This window comes from Macrosteles quadrilineatus, unplaced genomic scaffold (assembly GCF_028750875.1).
Source record: "Macrosteles quadrilineatus isolate MER2022 unplaced genomic scaffold, UCM_ALF_1.0 Scaffold_3__2_contigs__length_128488019, whole genome shotgun sequence".
Lineage (NCBI taxonomy): Eukaryota > Metazoa > Arthropoda > Insecta > Hemiptera > Cicadellidae > Macrosteles > Macrosteles quadrilineatus.
The window spans coordinates 18,202,170-18,224,106 of NW_026542596.1; the positions used below are offsets into that span (position 1 = coordinate 18,202,170).

Below are 21,937 nucleotides of genomic sequence, written 5' to 3' on the forward strand. Positions count from 1 at the left end.
TAGAGATTACAGACAGGTATCGAACAAAATGTATTCTATACCTGTGGTAAAACCGGTTACACTATTTGTTTTCTTAATTTATTCAATATTATCACTATTATAATACAGCACCACTGATACTCAGCCGCGTGTTATTTCAAAAACTACCTCTACAAGTGAAATCATCGAGAACCCCATCGTGCCTTTTTGCATTAAAATAATTGTTCTTCAATACATATAAAATGTATATTTTTTCTCGATAAATGGGTTTATGTCAAGCTATAATCGTTTACCTACCCTCCCATCTCTACAAGTAGGTTGTCAATAATGTAAATTCTCTTGTAAACACAAGCGGTGATCACCGGCGATGCCGTTATCGATGTTATTGCCGTTATCACACGCGTGATCGACCGACACGCGCGTGCAGCCGTGTCACGTCACCCCCCCCTCCCCCCCCAACCATAATAATATAATATGATATAATATGGCCATGATAATATCTCCTTCGCCATCGTGTATTATGCAGCAACAGATAAACAGGGTTGATCTTCAATTTCTAGCACTGTTACTGTTTGATAATATCTCCTTCGCCATCGTGTATTATGCAGCAACAAACAAACATGGTTGATCTTCAATATCTAGCGCTACTGTTTGATAATATCTCCTTCGCCATCGTGTATTATGCAGCAACAGATAAACATGGTTGATCTTCTATCTCTAGCACTGTTACTGTTTGATAACATCTCCTTCATCATCGTGTATTATGCAGCAACGGACAAATAGGGCTGATCTTCAATTTCTAGCACTGTAACTGTTTCATAATATCTCCTTCAGTGTAGTGTATTGTGCAGCAACAAACAATATTCTACCAACAACCTTTCATTTCTCTCGCTTTCATACTATTAATTATAGGCCTACCACACTATAATCTGAGGGATACGCCTAACAACGTTGATTTTGTATTTCTCTCTAGCACTGGTACGGTTCGCAGTCTCCCCTAGAATATGAATAAGTTATGCAGCAAGATCCTTACATGGCTGATCTTTCTCCGTTTGCTACTGTTATTGTTGCATAATATGTTTGCCATGGATTGTCCAATAATTGCCAACAAGTTTCAGCACTAGCTTCCACTCATATAGCAATTGTTTAACAATTTTCCTAAGTAAATATTTGATTAAAGATATGGATTTTTTCTTCAATTGTTTAGTGTTATCTATACAATCTTGGTCGAATTAGCTATATTCAGCCAGTACTTTTGCATTTATGTAACATGAGATAATGGATAGACCAAGGGCAGCGTAAGAGGTTGGTAAGCCACCGACCCCTTAAGGTCATGTCCATAAAAACCTACTTTAGCTTTTCATAAAACTACAGCCTAATGGAGCGTGGGATCAATTTCAAAATGCTTTTATGTTACTTTAGAAACTCACATTAGCGGCTGGACCTCAACAATAAACAACCCTTTTAGATCTCTCATCTATTAACGCACCCAGATTTTTTCTCAGCAGAATGTTTTGCCAGGGTTTTACTAAGTGCTTAGAGTCTATTTATTTTTTTTATAATTACAGTATTGGATTTCATATTGGTTTTATAATACGTTTATGTGCACTCCTTCTATATTTTTTCATATAGTTCTTAAAACTTTCTTATGTAAAGGTCTTTGTGATCTTTTTTCTAAGAATTAGAAAATGGTTATTTAAATATCGAGCCATAAAAAGATTTTTAATCATTGAACCTCCAGTCAAAATCTACTAGTTGAATCTGTTCGTTAGAAACTGTTTCTATTAACTCAGATAGTGTTCCAGCCTACTAAGGTCCTTTCTTATCTCGTTTAAGTCAACTTCTTTGTCCGGAAAATCCAAGTGAAAGGTTAACCCAATTGTTCCTCTCCTCTTGGGCTTAAACTTATAAAGCTGCGTTAGTAGTGTGTTGGTTCTTCGTTTGTAGTATTTCAAACCAGTGTATTAACTTTTACCAAATAATATCAACTATGTGGGTGTATGAATACAGACATTTACATGAACTTATACTTAAGTGTGCTCTTCAACTGTTTTGCTCATATTATTGTTTAGCGAAATATCTCCACAAAATGTTTTAAAACTTGCTTTCTCCTAAAGATTGCTAAGTACTAACGCAAATGCTTTATAAACTTAGTTTAGTTAGAAAAAAAACATCTCTCATTATAGATTTTATAATAGATTTTTAAATACTGAGTTTTATTAATAGTCAACACAGTTATTGTAATAATTAGTCATTGTATAGTAATGGCAGTGATATTTAAAACATCGTTTATTTCATCCATTAGTTAGCAAGCAAACTCAGACCAAAATATTTTTCTTTATTTAATGACAACTGCTCAAAAAAGTCGCAAATGAATGAAAATTGAATCTATGCGAAGATCGATTTGCTGTCACTCCACTGCAAAACCCATTAGTTTCAGTTACATCGTTCATCTGCACAATGAAAACGACAATTCCAATTATGTAAAAGCTTCAGAAACACTCGTTTGAAAGTTCTGTAAGATACTAGTCAGAAACGCTCAGCTGTTCAGTCTGTATGTTCTGTGTAATTGTAATGTATCTGAAACGCGAATATGTGAAATCTGTAAACTCGTATGTAATCGTTACTCATCGGATTGTAAATTCTTTAAAGTACGTGAAGTTGTTATTCCTAAAAACGTTCGTCTGTAAAGAGAATTAAATCCATGTGGAAATGTACTTTCACTCTACTGAAAAATAAATAGAGGTCCGATAATAGCTATTTACATTACAAGGGTAGTAAGAGCGTTTTTACATCACGCAGGTGAATGTTGTGCAACGAGTGGAAGCGAGTTGTATAATTCTCCTAAGTGATGTAAACAAGCTCTTGCGTAACGTGTAACGTACAAGATTTTACCTGACCCGACAATATACAGGAGGTTACGGACAATATTCTTCATTATCCATTTCACCCATCTTCTAACAGTACAAACAAAAGCTAGGTTAGGAATATTCTTCAAAACATAACAATAACATTCAAGCGCACAGCTGATTTCTAGTGTTGAACGTCGTTGGCTACTTAGAGGTATATTTTTTAAGTTAAGCACTCAATGTTATTTAAATGGGTTTCATTACCTCGCCGAGTGAGTTTTTTCAACTTTACATCACTCGTAAAGTAAAGAAGTTGTATACATCACGCTTGGGATAGGGAAGTTTAACATGGCGGGTTAGGTAAAATATGTTTCTCAATTAAACGCCAACAGTAATTTTGTGAAAACAATCACAAACCCTAAAGAATGTCAAATCGATTCTACCCTGTGATATCTGTTAGATATGGCACAAGTAAGTGAATAAAAACGAACATGCAGAAATCAGTTCACTGCAAATCCATAAGTTGCAATTATATCGTTTAGCAGTACGACGTAGACGACAATTCCAATATTGCCACAACGTCAGAAACAGTCGTCTGCGTGGGGCGAGGGGCTACTCTTGTGTCGAGACTGACTGCGTGGGGCGAGGGGCTACTCTTGTGTCGAGACTGACTGCGTGGGGCGAGGGGCTACTCTTGTGTCGAGAGACTGACTGCTTGGACGTGTCCTCCACGGATCTGGGCTTTGATCGGAAGGATGTGACAAACTCACTAACATGTCACGGACAGAAGAGTGCAACAGGAGGCCGCGTTCAAGTGGGGATGGGAATTTAATTTTATATATTTTTTCCTACAGTTACCTAACAATGTACATGTTCTCTCACTGATTTGAGAAAGCAAAGTGGCCAATTCGCTCATCAGTTAGACAATGTTAACATTGTCTTACTCTAATTACTTTGTCTCACTCCAGATTTGCAACGTGAAGGCACGAAATAGTGAGCGCGTAACATGCAGACAAGGACGACCATTGCATACGAATGCGCGCGAAATACGTTGGCAGCACTGGCTGTAAATCAGCTAGTTAGCTGTTGTACTGTTGTATTTGTCACTTCACATTAAAAGTCATATTAAAAGTTCACTTCTGTGTAAAAATATTATGTTACGTTTCTTTACCAATTTATTGGTTATGGTAACTGTAGGAAAAATATAATGTGCAACTCGAGTGCAAAGTGCAATTGCCTCACTCGGGAGAAATCCTTACTCACGAGCCGTAGGCGAGTCAATTGCTCTCTTTTCTCACTAGTTGAACAAATAACTATACTTGCTCAAATATAGGTTTTTTTTTACTTTGACGCTTCATGTTTACACATTGCATTTTCATGTTAAAGATGTGGTAGATTTGACAAGTGTAATCGACCCACTGACAATGAAGTAATAAGTATCGTGTAGTTTTAGTACCTGTTCTCTTCTTCTAGAGACTTTTATTTTATTACAAGCTAGACCTATGTTTAAGTTTCGAATCATAGAGTCATAGAATGATCACAAAATCCGCTGGCGATTGTTGGAAAGTTCGTGCTTTGACCACAAGATCAGCTGCACCCCATACTCAACCCATACCCATACGGGTTCTGTGCCGTTGTAAGGCGTCGTTTTCTTATGAAATAACTATCACTATAAACAAGGAAGAACATATAATATTCAAAACCAAGCGGGAAAATAGAAATGTAATACTGTAGCACATTGTACGACAAACTCGTCATTTGCATTGTCTTTGAGTTAATAACGGACTACTAGCTACTTCATATAGTTAAGCATGTTTTTACCTGAGAATTCCTAGAACGTATGCACAGCATTTGATAACAAATGCAATATGCTTACTAATATTTAAACGCTGCTCTTTGTCATTTAAACTTCAAAATAGGTCTTTCATTTCGAAGAATAAATAACCCTCTATCACCGGCGTTGACTTTTCAAGAGGCTTGAACTTAGATAATGTCGTTAATTGTGAAGTTTGTTTTCAAGGTTTTAATTAGCTTGTCAGATCGGGTGAAATGTTAATGTTTAAATGGCATAAGAAGCCTGTTATCTCATCGTCGAGTGTAAATAGGAGGGTGGTTGCTACTGTTTGGCTTCCCTTCAGCTAAATGTTGTTCGACAAAGCGAAAGTCAACCCTGATCAAAGGGAAGCGGGTTGTAGTGGTATACATTAATAATCTACCTTAATTAGACTAAAAATATTGTAGTAATTTTTAAGAAAGTGTTTAATATTATTATATCACATTAAAGTATCAAAAGTGGAATTTAATCAAATAAAAACTTGAACACCAAAGTAGTACGTTCTCAAAGAGTACAATAACAGGTTTATTATTCTTATGGCTCACAAGATAGTTGAATAGTATATTTTATGGCAACAAACAGGTGAGTGGATTCTAACATAGATAAAACATACTGATTCTACTCTTTGCAAACTAATGAAATATTGTATCAATGTTTAGAACAAAAAACTATATACTGTAGTTCTAACATACTGTTTGTTCTCTAAAATAATGGAAAAACGTTTATTTGACATTCACACACATCCTTACTTGACATGTACCACAGTCATACTACACACGTTCAGTTTAATATATTATGTATAGAACTGTTCGTTTCGTAGTCTATAGCAAAATGAATCGGAATCGCAGCTACTCGAGGTTCGAAACCGTTATCTCGTTCACAACGAGAATAAATCAAATTTATAACCAGTACAGGAAGTTATTAATGCATAAGACGCACAATTCTCGGATACATTGTTTTCAGCCGTGGTCCCAAGACGGGCATCGAGTGAGTATAATGGGGCTATAAACTGTTGGCGGGCAATCCTACAACGCCCGGCGCTGTTCCTGCATAATACACGTCTGCAGAATATTGTGTATCAGTGTAACACAAGGCTATGGCATATTGTGTTTTAGCATTTAGTATGCAGCATTTAGCATTTAGTATTTTAAACTACACTATAGTCGTAGGACCTATCGTTAGTCTGTTGATTAGGTTAGCAGCGACCCAAGCGGAGAAGGGCGTGTAATAATGAGTACAGTACCACAGACAATATAATACTTTTACCTACGACCGTTTTTAAAGTAGCCATTTCAGTACAGTTCTTAGAATTGAAAAGTATCTCATAACAGTTTACTTTCATAACAGCATAGTTTTACCCATAACAACACGGTTAACGGACCAATGAGGTTCAAGGATTGAGAGAGGAGAAGCAAAATTGTAATGATTCGAAATTCAACTAATCAGCTGTTCAGGCCAATTTTATTGTTGATTGGTGCAATTAGCGAATTAGTGTTTGATTCCTTGCATCACTGTCAGTGGCAATTAGAGGTTATAAACAAAAACATAACCTCTCATAGAAGTTTTGAGTAGTGATTTTTAGCAATTAAAACACTGTCGTAGGTAAAGTAGTGTACGCAACTCGCGTAAATAGTGTTAACGACACTCGTAGAAGTTTTTAAGGCACTCGCCAAGGCTCGTACCTTAAATTTTCTACTCGTGTCGTTAACACTATCCTTACGCAATCGTTGCGTAAACTACTATAATGCATTACTATTCTATGTCGTCTCTAGCGTTCATGACGCGAACTACTGCTGACACTTCTTCTGAAAAATTGAGCTATTTTTAACGTGACGAAAAGATTGTGTTAATTTACTGAATTTATAATAGTTTACCTTGAAGATTAAACACCCATAAGTTAGGTCTAGAGCTGCGATATATACAGACAGGGCAGAAACCACGCGGTTATTATTCCAGCGCCATACAATGTTTTCTTCGCTCATTTTGGTAAAGCTGACTTCTAAAAATCTATCTAATAAGTAATAGTCATTAGAATCAGCTAGTGTATCGCTGTGAGATATTGTAACTACGGTGTATTGCGTATCAATGTATTGTATCGCTTTGGAACACAAGACTATGGGATATTGTTTTTCTATGTATCGCTGTGGAACACAATGCTACGGTTGTCGGGGATATCAACGATCAGAGGGGAATGGATATGAAATCATCTTCTAGGCGTCAGATACTGCGACCTAATCAAGGCTATCGTCCCATGGGGGAGGGGGTTTAACTAAAGGGGGTGTTTGTATGTGTCATGCAACTCGTTAATTTCAGCTATCTAGCTTACTTATTTAAAGTGTATAGCATGTCAGATTAAGTCTTTTAGAGACCAACATTCGGGATCTTTGATAAACGTGTATATTGAAATTATAATTATCCTGCTAGTTAAGATTACAGTTCGCCTATGTTTTATTACATACCTAGTGCTCTTTTAGCGAAATTCCCATACAAGGAATACGCTATTACCGTAGGTCTCATGGTAATACATGGACCCGAGACCGGTTTACTTTTTTTATTTTGATGTCTCCAGAGGTATGTGTCAGTTAGCACGATAACTCGAGCTATTATCATCCGATTTCGATCAAATTTGGTTCAAACGTGTAAACCTACGTTTATTCAAATGGGTTCGTGAACCATAAGATCGGACCATAGAAACGGGATTTAATGGGTAACTATTGGATTTTTTTCATTTTCGACCCTCAAACCTTTTATTTTTTATTTAAACCATAATGAAGAGCATAAAAAGCAAAAAGTTTAGTATATTGAAGTGATTTTTACTGTTATTGGTTATGGAGAAAATTTTAAAAAAGTTTTAAATTCCCATGTTATTCTTATGGAGAGTAAGTAAACTTTCGTAGTTTGCTTGTTTATGGGTAAATTTTGATCAAACTTGGCAAATTACTTTATTTTATACTAAGCTATTAATATAAAATAAAACTGACTTTTATTACCCTCCCTGTAGCAGCAAATCTCGGCACTCGTTAATTCAATTTTATTTAAACAGATTGAAATCACAGTGAAATCATATGCCGCCAATGGAAATTAGCTTAGTCTGCAGGTTTGCTACAGTGGGGGTATTTTTAAATCTTGTGTTTTCGATACATTAAGAACATTTCAGTAGCTGCACATAAAATGAAATTTTAACTTCTATCGATAGCTGTAAGAAGGGATGGATGATGGAAATAAGGTACTTAAGCTATTAGACTACATTTTTTAACTTTAATCTTAGAGGAAATATGTTGATACGCCCTAAAAAAGTAGCAATGATGATATTACAGAATTTGTAATAGTTATAAACACACATTTTCCCCTATTTCTACATAATTTTGTGTTAACAAGGGCACATGTGGATACTCAACAAACATCTGAATGTTTACTAAATACGTCGTCTTTTGATTAACAAGCTTTGGAATTGTAACAACGTCAACAACGTTCCGATGTCTCGTCGAAGTTTTAATATTTGATGGAATAAAAAGCCAATGCAGCTTTGGGAGCATGTAAATAAGAAGGGTTGCCGACTTTGCCCGCCCCCTTTGACTTGGAACATCATCTCCCGTACAAAAGAAGCGCCCTCAGCAAAAGAAAAAGCCTTTGGATAACAAAAGGGTTCGGAGTAATGGAATCTTGCTATTGAAAATACGAATGTCCTAATTAACATACAATTAGAAAAGTACAATAGCGAGTGGTCTTACCTTAATTATATAAACTCCAGGGGTGTTCCTTGAAATCTAATTCCGAAGTTTTAAATGGCAGCCATTATTACCTCGATTTTCATAGAGGTTAGAAAGTTTTAAATAGGTTCGTGTAAGTAATTTAACTGAAGAATTTGGCAGACAAAGTAAAATTATGTTAATTTCCATGTTTTGTGTTTTATTTTCAAGTTCTTGTATGGAAGTAGCAGGATCGTTGCGGTATCTCAACTATAGTATTCTAATTTTACAAAAGTGTTAAAAAAAATAATTTTCGTGAATTAATTTTAAGGATTTAAGATCTAAGTTATCCACCTTGTAAACTTTAGTTAGCTGTGAGTTACAAAAGTCAGTTTAACTTCACCTAAATATGGGTTGTTTGTATTGTATCAATAATTAGCTTACAAAACCCTTTCTCGAATTAATAAACCTAACAAATATTACATTACATAAAAAATAGGTAAAGTATAACCTACTTGTGTCAATATGAGTTATTTGATATTTTACTTGTAATGATTGCTGTACAGTATGCCATATAAACCACGAAGATAAAAGGAAAAATCGTACAACAGCAGAGGGGGGGGGGAGAGAGAGAAGGAGAACGAAAATCAGCAGGGTTCGGTTGTTGCTGCATAATACAAGTCGGCGAAAGAGATATTATCCAACAGTAACAGTGCTAGAAATGGAAGATCAACGCTGTTTGTACGTTGCTGCATAATACAATAACACAAGACAGTGAAGGAGTTTATCAAACAGAAGCTGCGCTTGAAATTGAAGATCAAGCATGTTTGTCTGTTGCTGCATAATACACGACGGCGAAGGAGATATTATCAAACAGTAACAGTGCTAGAAATTGAAGATCAACCCTGTTTGTCTGTTGCTGCATAATACACGACGGCGAAGGAGATATTATCAAACAGTAACAGCGCTAGAAATTGAAGATCAACCATGTTTGTCTGTTGCTGCATAATACACGATGGCGAAGGAGATATTGTCCCCCAGTGAGCCAAGCATCCCTCCATCAGTTACGCAAACATTCTTATTGCATATTCCCATCAGCAGTGTAATAAATATGAAAATGTGTTCTCTAACTGTTAAATTGTTTCCGATCACAACGCGACAGGACACTCCCATGAGAGGGGGTTGAAGTTGTCTCTTATGGGTGCGGGTTGTGGGGGGGGGGGTGACGTGACACGGCTGCACGCGCGTGTCGGTCGATCACGCGTGTGATAACGGTAATAACATCGATAACGGCATCGCCGGTGATCACCGCTTGTGTTTACAAGAGAATTTACATTATTGATAAACTGGTTTGGATTCAATTTTCTACTTTTTGTAGTGGCAAATATAACCCCATAATACCGTATCACCATAATGTCCCTGGTTAATATGTACTTGTTTACTTTTCAGTATGTAGAAGGGATTAATTGTGGTCTAAATATGGGATATTATCGATTGTAAACAGTATAAAATAATTTAATCACTCTTAAAGATGGTTTAAAACGCCAAGTAGCTTAGTAGTTATAAATGAAACATGTAGCTAATTATAAGCAATTTATATTTACCATTCCATTATCGAGATAGTAATGCAGCATTTAGTTTTTTTTATTAAACATTTGTAGTCCAACAATTGTATTAGGCCCTCAATAAAAACGTTTATCGTATATCAGGCATGCAAATTCTTTAAAAATATGGATATTATTGATAATATATCAAAATTGTTTTGTGTAGTGTGATGAACTAAGCAATGCTCAATTTTATAAACCTCAGAAAAAGTGGGAATTTACTTCTAACTAGAATGCAACTTCGAAACTCAAATTTACACTTTATTTTTTTAGATCTGGATTCGCAGAACTTCGTCAATTACTCCTGAAAATTCCACTTTCATTAAACTCTGTAATAATCTCGCAAACACATCTTTTATTGTTCTTTCTACGATGTTAATTCGAAGAGGTTTGTTTTAACAAGGGAAAATGCAAATTATACGCTGCTTCACACAGTGGAGATTACATTTTATCCTTCCAAACTCTATTGAATTTAATTAAATCTCCATGAAAGCTCAGCTGTAAATGTGAGCTTAGCAAACTCAATTGGAAATTTTGAAGAATATGATATTTTGTTGTAATTTAAGCAGTCACCCAATAAATGCCGTTTAATCTAGAATTAATCACATTTACACAGCTTATTAAACAGGCCTCAAGTGGGCACTTTTTTCTAAATAGTGTTGGTGAATCAATATTAATAATACAGTACTTTACAGATACAAAAAATGTTGTACGTTTCCAACACAAACATCCTGGTATATACAATTAATTGTAACAGTATATTTCGTACCTAGGGCCGAAAATGAGGTTTTGCTGACTCGAGATCATATTTTATGTTCGAGACGAAGTCGAATTAAATGTAAGCGTAGGTTTATATGCATATCAAATTAAAGGTTTTTGTTATGTTTTTAATGTTGGTTTTTACAATGCCTCAAACTCAAACGGACAACTGAGTGAAAAAATGGCAGCCGCTCAAAGATTTGTAATATTAAATCTTTAAACGGCTGCCATTTTTTTACTCTGTTGTTTTTTATCTCAAATTTGTGGCATTGTATTTTTGTAATTAAGACCTTTAATTTGATGTACGTATTGGCCTATGTTTTCATTTATGATTGTGTTCCAACTGCTAGCGGGTGCCGTCCTGGAGAGGTAGCGTACAAAATTGCATTGCAATTTCAAGAAATCTTTGTTCTTTTGAGCCCAAATTTGCGGCATTGTATTCGTCTAATAAAGACTTGATTTGATTTTAATATCAACCTGTGCTTACATTCAAGATTTTCTTCTGGCTCCTACCGTCTCGTCCCCCTGAGAAGGTAGCTTACATGGAACTATAAGTATTGTACTTCTTTGGTAGCGTCTCACTGATTAATGTTTTAAATTGTTTTATGACCAGTGACTTTATACCAAGCTTTATCGTTATTATTAACTTTTTTCCACCCTGTATAGGTCATCATTTTTGTATTAGTGTTCCCACTTTAAGCTGTATATCCATCCATCTAAAAATTTAAAAGGAGTCTTGTAGTCTTTCTGGTAAGAACAATTTTTCTGTACTAGAAATCTCTAAAATAAAAGTCACACAATGATTTTACTTCATCCCCATTTTCGGCTTATACCAACTACCAGTACTAAGTCGACATGATTTTAAAGAAAATTTGAGATATTTTAGACAATTGTTTCTTGATCACATCTCTCTTTACATCAAAATTTAAATCTATCGTAATTATACTACAAATAAAAATCAGGATTAAATTAAATCTGTAACGTATAAACTATTAACAATTCGCCCGTAGAGTAACAGTTGAAAGAGAATACAAGATGCTGTGGAGTATAATTAGGCCCGGGGATTGCGGTGGTAAGACTCGAGTTGTATTTGTAACTAGGTTGTCTCTAATTAAACTTAATATGAGCAAATCTTTGTGCAAAGCTGTCTTTTGCTTGCATTTAAACAAACGTGAAATTTGATCTGTTGGTTAAAATTAAAGTAGGTCTCTCTAAGGTATTTTAAGCGTGGGTTTTGTCATAAATTATATTTTTTTTAATACATTTTTTTTCAAACGACGCTGAATGTTTAAATGCAATGGATCCATTCCTCTTATCATTATAAACAAATTTTTAGTTTGAAGGACTTTTATCCCGTTTTCTGGCACTATAAGTGCTAGGCTAATCACTAATAGAGCGACACGCCTATTGTTATAGTGTTAGAGTAATTATATGTCATAAATTATGTTTGGAGTAATTGTATTTAGTTTTAACTTTGACCATAAATAAACTAACATAAAATAGACACCTCATAACATTCTTAAGGTTGTTGTCCGTTTTGCAGTAAAAAGAGGTAATTAGTGCTACTGATAGGGTAGGCTGTTGTAACATATAGTTGTTCTTCTGGTACCGAAACTTAAGTCATAATGTCTCAAAACTAAAGGGACAATTCCTTGGAATCAATCTTATCTTTTCTGCGTCCTCCAACTAACATAGAAGGATAAACAAAGAATCTTCAAAAATAATATTATGTACTAAACTATCTCCTCTTTTAGATTACCGTGCATTTAGTTGTAGCTGGTCCATTTAAGTGGGATGTCTGTTTCGTTATTCAAAGTCAATTTTTAATATTCGTACTTTTAAAAAAATAGCAAAGAACATTAACTAGGGAATTGGTTACGTGATAAAATTAAAGAACCTACACTACTCATTGAAAAATATTTAAAACATTATTGGATGCGTTATCTGTTCCCAAACTCTTGTTTTTACTATTCTTTATAAAGCTTCAAAATTATCCTACACAATTACGGAGGAATTCTTTTCAACGACCCATAATAATCATCAACAAACCACCCCCATTAACAAACTAAATATAAAGCCCATTCTCCTTTGGGTACTCTTCATAGATGATGTTTCACTTTGTTCTGTTTTCGTACACAAAAGAGTATCAGCTCTTTTGCTTCAAAGGTTCATTGTACCAACGACAGAAAGTAACATTTCCTTGGCAGTAATTTTATTTGGAGTGAATTATTAAAAAAGTTATGTCTTAATGATTAAAATAACGGCCATCAACTCTCAAGAAATATGTTTAAATACAATATAATCTTAGAGGGGTTTTAAGTAAATTATTAATGTTGATATATGACAGAAAGTGCTAAAACAGCCAGTAATCTAAGTAAATTTCTGATTACAAAACACTAATATGAGTATTTGGTTGGATCCACTCTATAATTTTGTAATCCATTGTACACTGCAACGAGGATTTTCTCTTTAAACCACTCTTTATTTGAAATAACTATGCCTTTTAATTATATACCCCACTTGGTAAAGACCAAAATGCATGTTTGATACAACAATTAACCATTTACTAAGTAAAAATCTGATTGTGAGAAACTTGTGAAGTTGATTAAAGCAAGAAACGCCGTCTTTGAAATTCTTCTAATAGCTATGTTAATCAGGGCTTTTTTCAACAATGGGCTAAATTCTATTACGCCAACCTTTCTCAACAACTATTCATTATTATTTCTTCTGAAAGCATACCTTTGTTCCTAGTCTTTCACACTAATTGAAAATGAAGCAAAAAAGGGAGAGAATTTACTTATTGTTGCTCGAAAACTAGTTTATACAATTAGTTAATCATCATTAGATTATAACAGCCATCGCCTCAAACCATAAATAAATTATCGTTATTTGTTTTTTTTTTTTTTTCAAAAAAACATAAATGCAACAACTCGACCCTTCTGTGTCAACAGATCTCTAAGGTGACGAGGTTGGGTTATCTAGTAAATTTGCCCCACTCTCGTATTGTACTGCACATAATACAGCAAGACTTAATTTAAATAATTTGCTGAAACTTTATTTACCAACTTTGTTTGAGAAGTGTTATGCAACACAATTTTCTTTATTGTTTCATCCACTAGTATGCGGCACCCCACTACGGATTTAGATCCCTCACAATTAGTGCTCTACTAGGTTATGTTTCTGTTGAAGTTAATAAAACTTGAACTACTGAAATTCCCCCCCCCCACCCCTTACCAATCGGAATCTATTTTTCAACGTACCCAAAATTCATTCAATGTAATGTTTATTTTTATTTCTAGGACCAAAATTATCTTTATTTGCGTTTATTGTGCGGATAACCAGGGCCTTTACACGTTCGCCTTTTGACTATCTGTGCCACTCCAATGCATAACATTGTCTGATGCACCCTTTAACCATATCGAGTGAAATCATTACAATCTCAAAGAAATTGGATGAGTTAATCTCAGAGTTTTCAAAGAGTTCAACTCTCCTTGAAAAGAGCATTACATTCGCTTATGAGATGTGTAGCACTTTCATCAAACGGTTAATGTACACAAAAAACTGTAATCTCAATACAAAGAACACTGTCCAGGTCGTATAACAGGTATCCAGGAAACAAAATTGGCCATACACTATATATCTACAGCTATCTCTTTATTAATAAGCCTATCGTATCCAACTTATTTCTAGTTTGTTTAATTCCAAATATTAATTGGCTCACCATCTATTGTGAGGTATTTGACAGTGGTATACAGGAGAAACGAGTATCACAACGTTGCAATCGTACCTTCATACATTTAAGGTAACTCATATTTTTAACTTAACCCTCTGTTTTGCAGGTTGGGCTCGACGCTGTCCTCCACGACGACGGCCGGTGGAGGTGTGCTAGTCTCAGCTCCATCAGCACCTCCTGCCGTCATGCCCGTGTTCCCTCTACGACCCAGTGGCTCGGCGCCCCAATACTCACCTTACTCTCCCTCCCGCTTCCACATAGACAAGCGATGTCGCCACCGCTGCTCCTGGAAATGCTGCAGTATAGCACTTATCCTCGTGTCTGTCGTCCTCACCGCTATGCTCGCCTACTTCGGAGGTCAGTGTACGTGTTGTCGGTATACTTAACTATTTAGTGAGCATCTTAGGATCTTATTTGGATGTTTTGTGTTCTGTTACATGGGCGCCCACAGGGGGGTGCAAGGGGGTGCAAATAGTGTAAAATTTTGTTTTGAAACACTATATTGAAGACATTTTCCCGGGGAAGGCCCCGGGTGTTCGTTATCTATTGCACCCCCCTGTTCCAAATCCTGCGGGTGCCCATGTTCTGTTAAGCTTTTTGTAAGGTAAACTGTCAAAAAAAACTTTCGTACTTCATCTTCACCGCCACGCTCCTTAATACTGGAGGTTCGTCAGGTTTGTTAGGGGTTGAGACTCTAGGTGAGGTTAGGTTAGGTCTCAATTATGATGAGCCAGGTAAGGCCTAAATCATGATTTTTACTTCCCCACTGCCATTGTCCAAGACTGGGGGTTCGTCAAGGTGGTCAGGGGTCAAGAGTTTTAGGTCAGATTAGGTAAGGTATAAACTTATTTTGGTTTATGCCACAAAAACCCCTGATCTGGTTGCAGTAAAACCTAACCAACTTGACAGTTCGTGGACCCAGAGGTTGTCGAGCTATCCAGAACATTGAAATGTATATTGGGTTTTAATAAATGTATACATAATTGACTAATTTGTACATACATCAAATGTATTACATAAATGATTATTTTTATGAGTAAACACTCTTAAAATTCTAAATGGTCAAAAATTTATTGGATTTAACATGTTTTGAAAATTTGCTTTTTTGAGTTCGCCCTGTCAGTTTTTGACTGTCGAGTTAATGAGGTTTTACTTTACTATCTAAAGTCAACCTTATGTTATATCGAATGTCAATCTGTTGGATCGGATCGAAACAATCGGTAGTCCTATGAAATACGCCTTTGAGTCCGGAATCGACGGCTTGGAATCCTCCATGACTGATGTAGGTTTACGTTTATGATTTGGATTATAAAGTTGGATAGTTACAATAAAGTTGTGATTCAAATTTGTGTATCAAGTTTCCTCAAACACGCTGATGATGCTCAATTATTTGTTAAGGTCTTTTAAAATGGTTAATTGCTTTAAATTTTTTCACACACACTTGGCTTAAGTTTAGTCCAACATGTGTATTTTGATTAAAATAAGTAATTTATAGTCCTAATTATAAAACCTATTTTAATTTATAAATGACAAGCCAGTAAAAAGAACCGATATATCAAAAGACTCGAAAGCATTTGTTCAGTTATGAACCAACCATTCAAAAGATGTTCTAAGTTTCAAACACCACAAACAGCTTCTATCCAGTTTATTTCGTTTCTTAATCATTCACCTTGAGGAATAAAAGCAAAGTTCATATTTCAACTTCAATCCGAGCTTGAACTGCAGTAAATATCATAAATACACTTTCAGAGGGCTTAACTTTTTTACCAAATGTAGAAAGTTTAAATACGAACGGCAAAAATTGTTTGTTATTTAAAACTTGCAACAACTTGGCAGAACTTGAAATGTGTTTCTGTTGTGTGAGTTTTAAAATACTTCCTTCAACTTCATCTTGATTTAACAACTTTTAACAAGGTCTTGCCACTGCCACCAGTCTTGATCCAGCAGGATTTAAAAATTTCATTCTAATCACACAATTATTCAAATACGATAACATTGTTTGAAACCAGAATTTCATTGTCCTTTTTATTTACGTCAATAGAATAGTTCGTCCTCATTTATATTTCTTAAGTAGATATATCGAATCTGTTATTTCATCATAGCCTAAACAAGGGAGTATGTTTTATCTATTCCTAATTTTAACTGACCGAAACATAATCTTAAACAAACACAAACTAAATTATAACCACGATCTAAACATAACCTCAATCAAACTATACTTGAACGACTTCTCAATTTTATTTCAGCATCGTTTTACACTTGTTTGGCCTTTGCAATCAAAGGTAAACTCTGATTGTTTAGATTACCTGATATACTCCAGCAAGGAAGTTAAGACGTCAAACGGTAGATGTGGAGATAGAGAGCTGTCAGTCCTTTGGATGAGAATGAAACTTCCTTCAGTCTCTTTCAATATCCTGCAGAGTTTTAATAAGAAAGAATAATGCATTAGTAGTAGTTTCTCATTAAAAAAGTAATTTATACTGCTGAAAGTTCCTCTCTTCAAATAACGCAGAGAACCATTTCTCTTAGTCCCATAAAGGAGACAAAGCTTATTTAGGCGTTTCTTTTACTGCCATATTACAAAGCTCCCAGTAATTAAAAGTTTTTGTGTCATTCCTCAAGCATTTGACATCGACTCCAGCAATCCCTTCCCCTTTCTAAACTTTCATCTCGTTTTTCTGCTAAGTACATTTAAATGATTCCCATTCTTTCCCTTCGTAACCGGTAATCATGGTAATGAGCTGTTTGTGTTTGGGGAAGATTGGTTGATTTAAATTTTGTATTAATAGCAAAGTATGGTTTAAAAAATGCATCGTCTCTTAACCAACAAAACGCAAATTTATTCCAATTTGTTTACCATCCAAACGTTGTTTCTCAATGTTAGCAGCTATGTTTTTGTTGCTCTTTTAGCCAATCAATTTTTAGTTCTATTCCAAGAAGCGTGTAGAATTTTAGGAAAGAAGATTCCTGGGTGAAAGATTTATTTCTTTTCTTGTTTGTTTATTCCGACCCATTTCACTTTCATGAGCCCCTCTGAGAAGCCATACCTTCAATCCAAAATTTACTGTTTCTATTCCTGGCAAGCTATTTTTGTAATGTTTCTGTCTACAGGAATATTGCCGATTCAAAAATTAATTTAAATAATTAATTGTATAATTAGGGAAGGTTCATTAAAATACTGTATTAATTTCATCACTGATAATAGGAATTTCTGATTACTGTATTTTAAAGATTGTTTATTTTAAGCTTCTTTTCTGTTGAACTTTACCATTTCTGTTCATTAGTTAGTACCAGAAAACTTAATTTATTAACATATAACAAAATTATTAGAAACTGTAAACTATAATATCATTTATTTGTTCAATCTAGAACCAAAGTTGGTTATGTTGACTAAAAAGAAGGTTTTATAGGAACCATTATTTATAGATGAAACTCAGTAGTTATATGAGGGGATATATGTTGCAGCAGTAAATTCGATGAGATCGAATTTGGATCCGAGCAGTTGTATTCTGGTGGAAGACGCCAAAGTGATTGCTGCTGATGACCAAATGGCTAGAGACTCGACGGCATCTGTTCAAACACCTACTGAAGGTAAAGTTTCTTATAATATAAATGAATATAGTAAGTTTGAAAATCTTAAGTGGTGGAAAGAGGAAAAGTCTTATTTACTGGATTAATTTGAAACAGCAATTTACCACCTAGATGCGTTTATTTTAAGCTAAAAATATGAGTGCAAGTTGAGAAAAGATTGAAGTCAGATGAGCTAAGTAGCTTTTAGCGAATTTCTCATATAATAAGCTATTATCGTATGTCTTATGGTAAGACCTAGATCCGGAACCGATTTCCTTTTCGTTTTGAGGTCCCTAGAGGCCAAAAACACCATCCGTTCAAATTTGTGTATATATATATATATGTGTGTATATGTATATATGTATGTGTATGTACACATGTATGTGTATGTACACATGTATGTGTATGTATGTGTATGTGTATATATGTGTCTATATGTATATATATATATATATATATATGTTGTGTGTGAGTGTCCGCTAGTGCGATATATTTGTAGTTTGCTTGTATATGGATATATTTTAACAAACAGTATGTTCCCTGTAGCAGCAAACCTAAGTACTCACTAAAATTAATGTAATTTTAATAGGAAATAAATCTGACAATTTTTTAGAGAATATTTTAGTAGAAATCCTGCCAGGTAAATGGAAATTCGCTTAGTCTGCAGGTTTGCTGCGGCGGGGGTATTTTATTTGTTCTGCTGACTAAGGAGGCCGTGCTAACATCATCAGCTGTTTATTTAGGCATGTATTACAAGTCCTATCATCAACGTTAGCTGGGCACATTTTCCAAGAACAAAAAGCTACTGACTTTCATCAGGATCAAAAACTAGCAACCTTTTGATTGTCAGACAAGCACTATAACCACTCTATACAATAATAGAGATCGATGATCCAGCCTGATTTAGCAAAAAAATCATGAAAAAGCTGAGAGCCAATAAATCAAACACACATCATTGGAGGAAGAGTAAGCTGTTATTTGGCAAGGCTTTGTATCTTCTTGGGAATAAATTGCCATGGGAATTGATACAGTTTTTCCAGTTTGGTCCAATGGTTTCAATGATTATGCTCATGTTTTGTTGTAGAGTCACTATCGACCAGCACTACGGGAGGATGGGGGCCGAGCCCCAGCCTGGCTGCTTCCAGTGACCAGAGTCAACAGCAATATCCTCAGCTTGATCTGGAGATTGACACCTTCAGAGCCCCTCAGAGAACCACAATCCCCCCCGCCCAGTTCTGGAACATCCAGTTTAGGAACAAGCAACCAGCCTTCATCAGGTAATGTGTGTTTGTGGGGAAAATGTGTTGATTTGATTAATTAAACTGGTATTTGGTGCTTTGTGTTAGTTTTGTTGTCCATCAATCCAGAACTGGGCAACAAGTCCAAATCCCATTGTAAGTACAATATAATTTTTAATAAAAAAAATAGGTACTGAAAAAGATGCAAATTACTACAGGGGGGGGGGGTCAAAATACTCACTAATCAAGTTATCCATCAAACTTTGAAAATTTACTGTAACTATAATATTTAGTTATTAATATAATTTCGGAATTTAAGGCAGTTTGTAAGTAAATTTTTGTTACCGTATAAAATTAATAAATAAAAACAAAATTATTATAAATAGTGTGTATGAAATGGAACCTGTCTCCTGACACACTACAAACTATATGTTTTTGTAACCTCCATCCAACCTGGAACTGGCTCTGGCCTTAAACCATTAGTCAGACCGCTTTGCAGACGGAGGAGGGTCAGGTGATAGGTTCCATCACAAAGACTATATGCTTCCACACCAGGCGAGGCTTGTCCAGAATTTAGAGTGTAAAACTTCTGTCTTGGAGACCCTGGTTCAAATTTTACCAATCACAAATCACTTTTAGTAGATAACGTTGTGAAGCAGTTATTCCAAGGCCACGTAAGTTGTTGGTTTAGTCATCTAAAAAACAATGACCTATCATATCTAAAGTTCTCTGGCAAGAAATACTTTTTCCTCTTTTCCCACTTTTTTAGTGACAAATTCTGTTTTACCAGCTCTGAGTTTAACCAGAGATCGTTTCTTCTCACCAAAAGAGTTGTCACACATTTTTTAATTTTATTTAGAATTTTTTTGTGTTACCAAAGTTTTTTAATATTTTTGGAATTTTATGTGGTTTACGCAATTCATCTTTATAAAAATTATTTCTCTAGTAGTTAAAAATGGCCCATAAACCCTCATAAACGTGATACAATATATAAGGCAAATCAGATGGTTTCTTACTGATACAAACCAGAAAATCAGTGGCACAAGAAACAGCTAAGAGGGTTGGGAAATATTCATGAATCCCTCCAAAATATATCCTCGTATACATGCTAATGGAGTACAACCCACCATCCCTTCGAATCCATTTACTGTTTAAGGACTCTGATTTCTATCGTAATCTTAAGTAAATAAATTTAAAACAGTCAAGTACCTTGATTGTACAATATAAAACCGTTGACTATGAATACAACAGTATCCAATAGTCAATGATAAAACTTTAAATAGATTTTAGATAGGTACCAGAGTACACCATCTTTATCTAATATTTTATTCTTGAAAATTGGCTTTTAGACTTTAAGACTTTTAAATTAATTATCAAACTATTTATACAGAAGGTAAAAAATGAATAATGTTAATGATAAAAGCTAAAACCTTGTGAATACAAACTGCTAAAAGGGTGTCGAAGCAGAGTGTAGTACGCTCTCTCTCTCTTTTTCTCTCTTTCTCTCTTTTGCACATTAATGTCATCAACTCACTTCTGAAACATTATTTTCTTTTCAATGTTCTCTGCCATAATTGTACTGTATTTAAAAAAGGGCTACAAACTCATTTTGCATGCAACATTTTTAAAACCTTGTAAGTTTTTGACTAAATTTATCAGTTTTTAAAACTACTTTTGTTACAAAATTGTTTTAACTAACTTATTTGTCCCAGAATAAGTAGATTTAGTTCTTTATTGGTTGTATGAAGTAGGATAGTATGTAGTGTGTAGTGCCTTCAAGTTTTAACATAAATTTATTAATCTATAATTTTATTCTAATGACTGAATTTTGTAAGTTTTTTTACACAGTTTGATTCAATATTGAAGAACTTAATTATATTGTCAAGAAGAGATACAGGACACATTTATGTTAATATTGCAGCATAATTATTTCTACATGATTACTGCAAGGGATAGGAATTATTATGGAAATTATCAATTATCAATTATCAATTATTTAAGATGGGGACGCCACTAAGTGCGTATTTTAACCAAAATATGAGTGAAGGAAATTTCCTTCTATATTAATTTTGAATTGACAATTTTCCTGATCAATTATATTTTTGCTGTCTTGACTTCTTAATAACAATAATGTAATACTTAAATACTGAAACCTGTTATAATATTTTACCTAACAAGCCATGTTAAGCTTCCCTATCACAAGCGTAATGTATACAACTTCTTTACTTCACAAGTGAAATAAAGTTTCAAAAACTCACTCGGTGAAGTAATGAAACCCATTTAAAAAACATTGCGTGCTCAACTTAAAAAATTATACCACTATAGAGCCAACGACGTTTAACACTAGAAATCAGCTATGTGCTTGAATTTTATTGTTATACTTTAAAAAATGTTCCTAACCTAGATTTTGTTTGTAAAATAAAATAACATTACTGTTAGAAGATGAGTGAAATGGATAATGAAAAATATTGTACGTAACCCCCTGTATATAGTCGGGTAAGGTAAAATCTTGTACGTTTCATGTTACACAAGAGCGTGTTTACATCACTTAGGTGAACTAGTGAACCTGTCTGATGTAAAAACGCTCTTACTACACTTGTAAGGTAAATAGCTATTAACACTTCAATCATGTAAAAATGCAACATTAAACCATAACAACACTCCAATTAATACACTGTAACA

At 34.6% G+C, this 21,937-nt stretch overlaps 1 protein-coding gene across 1 annotated transcript in view; it reads left to right on the forward strand.

Annotated features, from left to right (window-relative positions):
- Nucleotides 1-21,937, forward strand: part of LOC128988526 (teneurin-a-like) — a 207,535-nt gene that overhangs the window by 129,649 nt on the left and 55,949 nt on the right. The window contains exons 3-5 of the mRNA XM_054409902.1: nt 14,554-14,804; nt 17,913-18,038; nt 19,102-19,294. Coding sequence (XP_054265877.1) covers nt 14,554-14,804; nt 17,913-18,038; nt 19,102-19,294 — 570 coding nt within the window. The remainder of the gene's footprint in view (nt 1-14,553; nt 14,805-17,912; nt 18,039-19,101; nt 19,295-21,937) is intronic.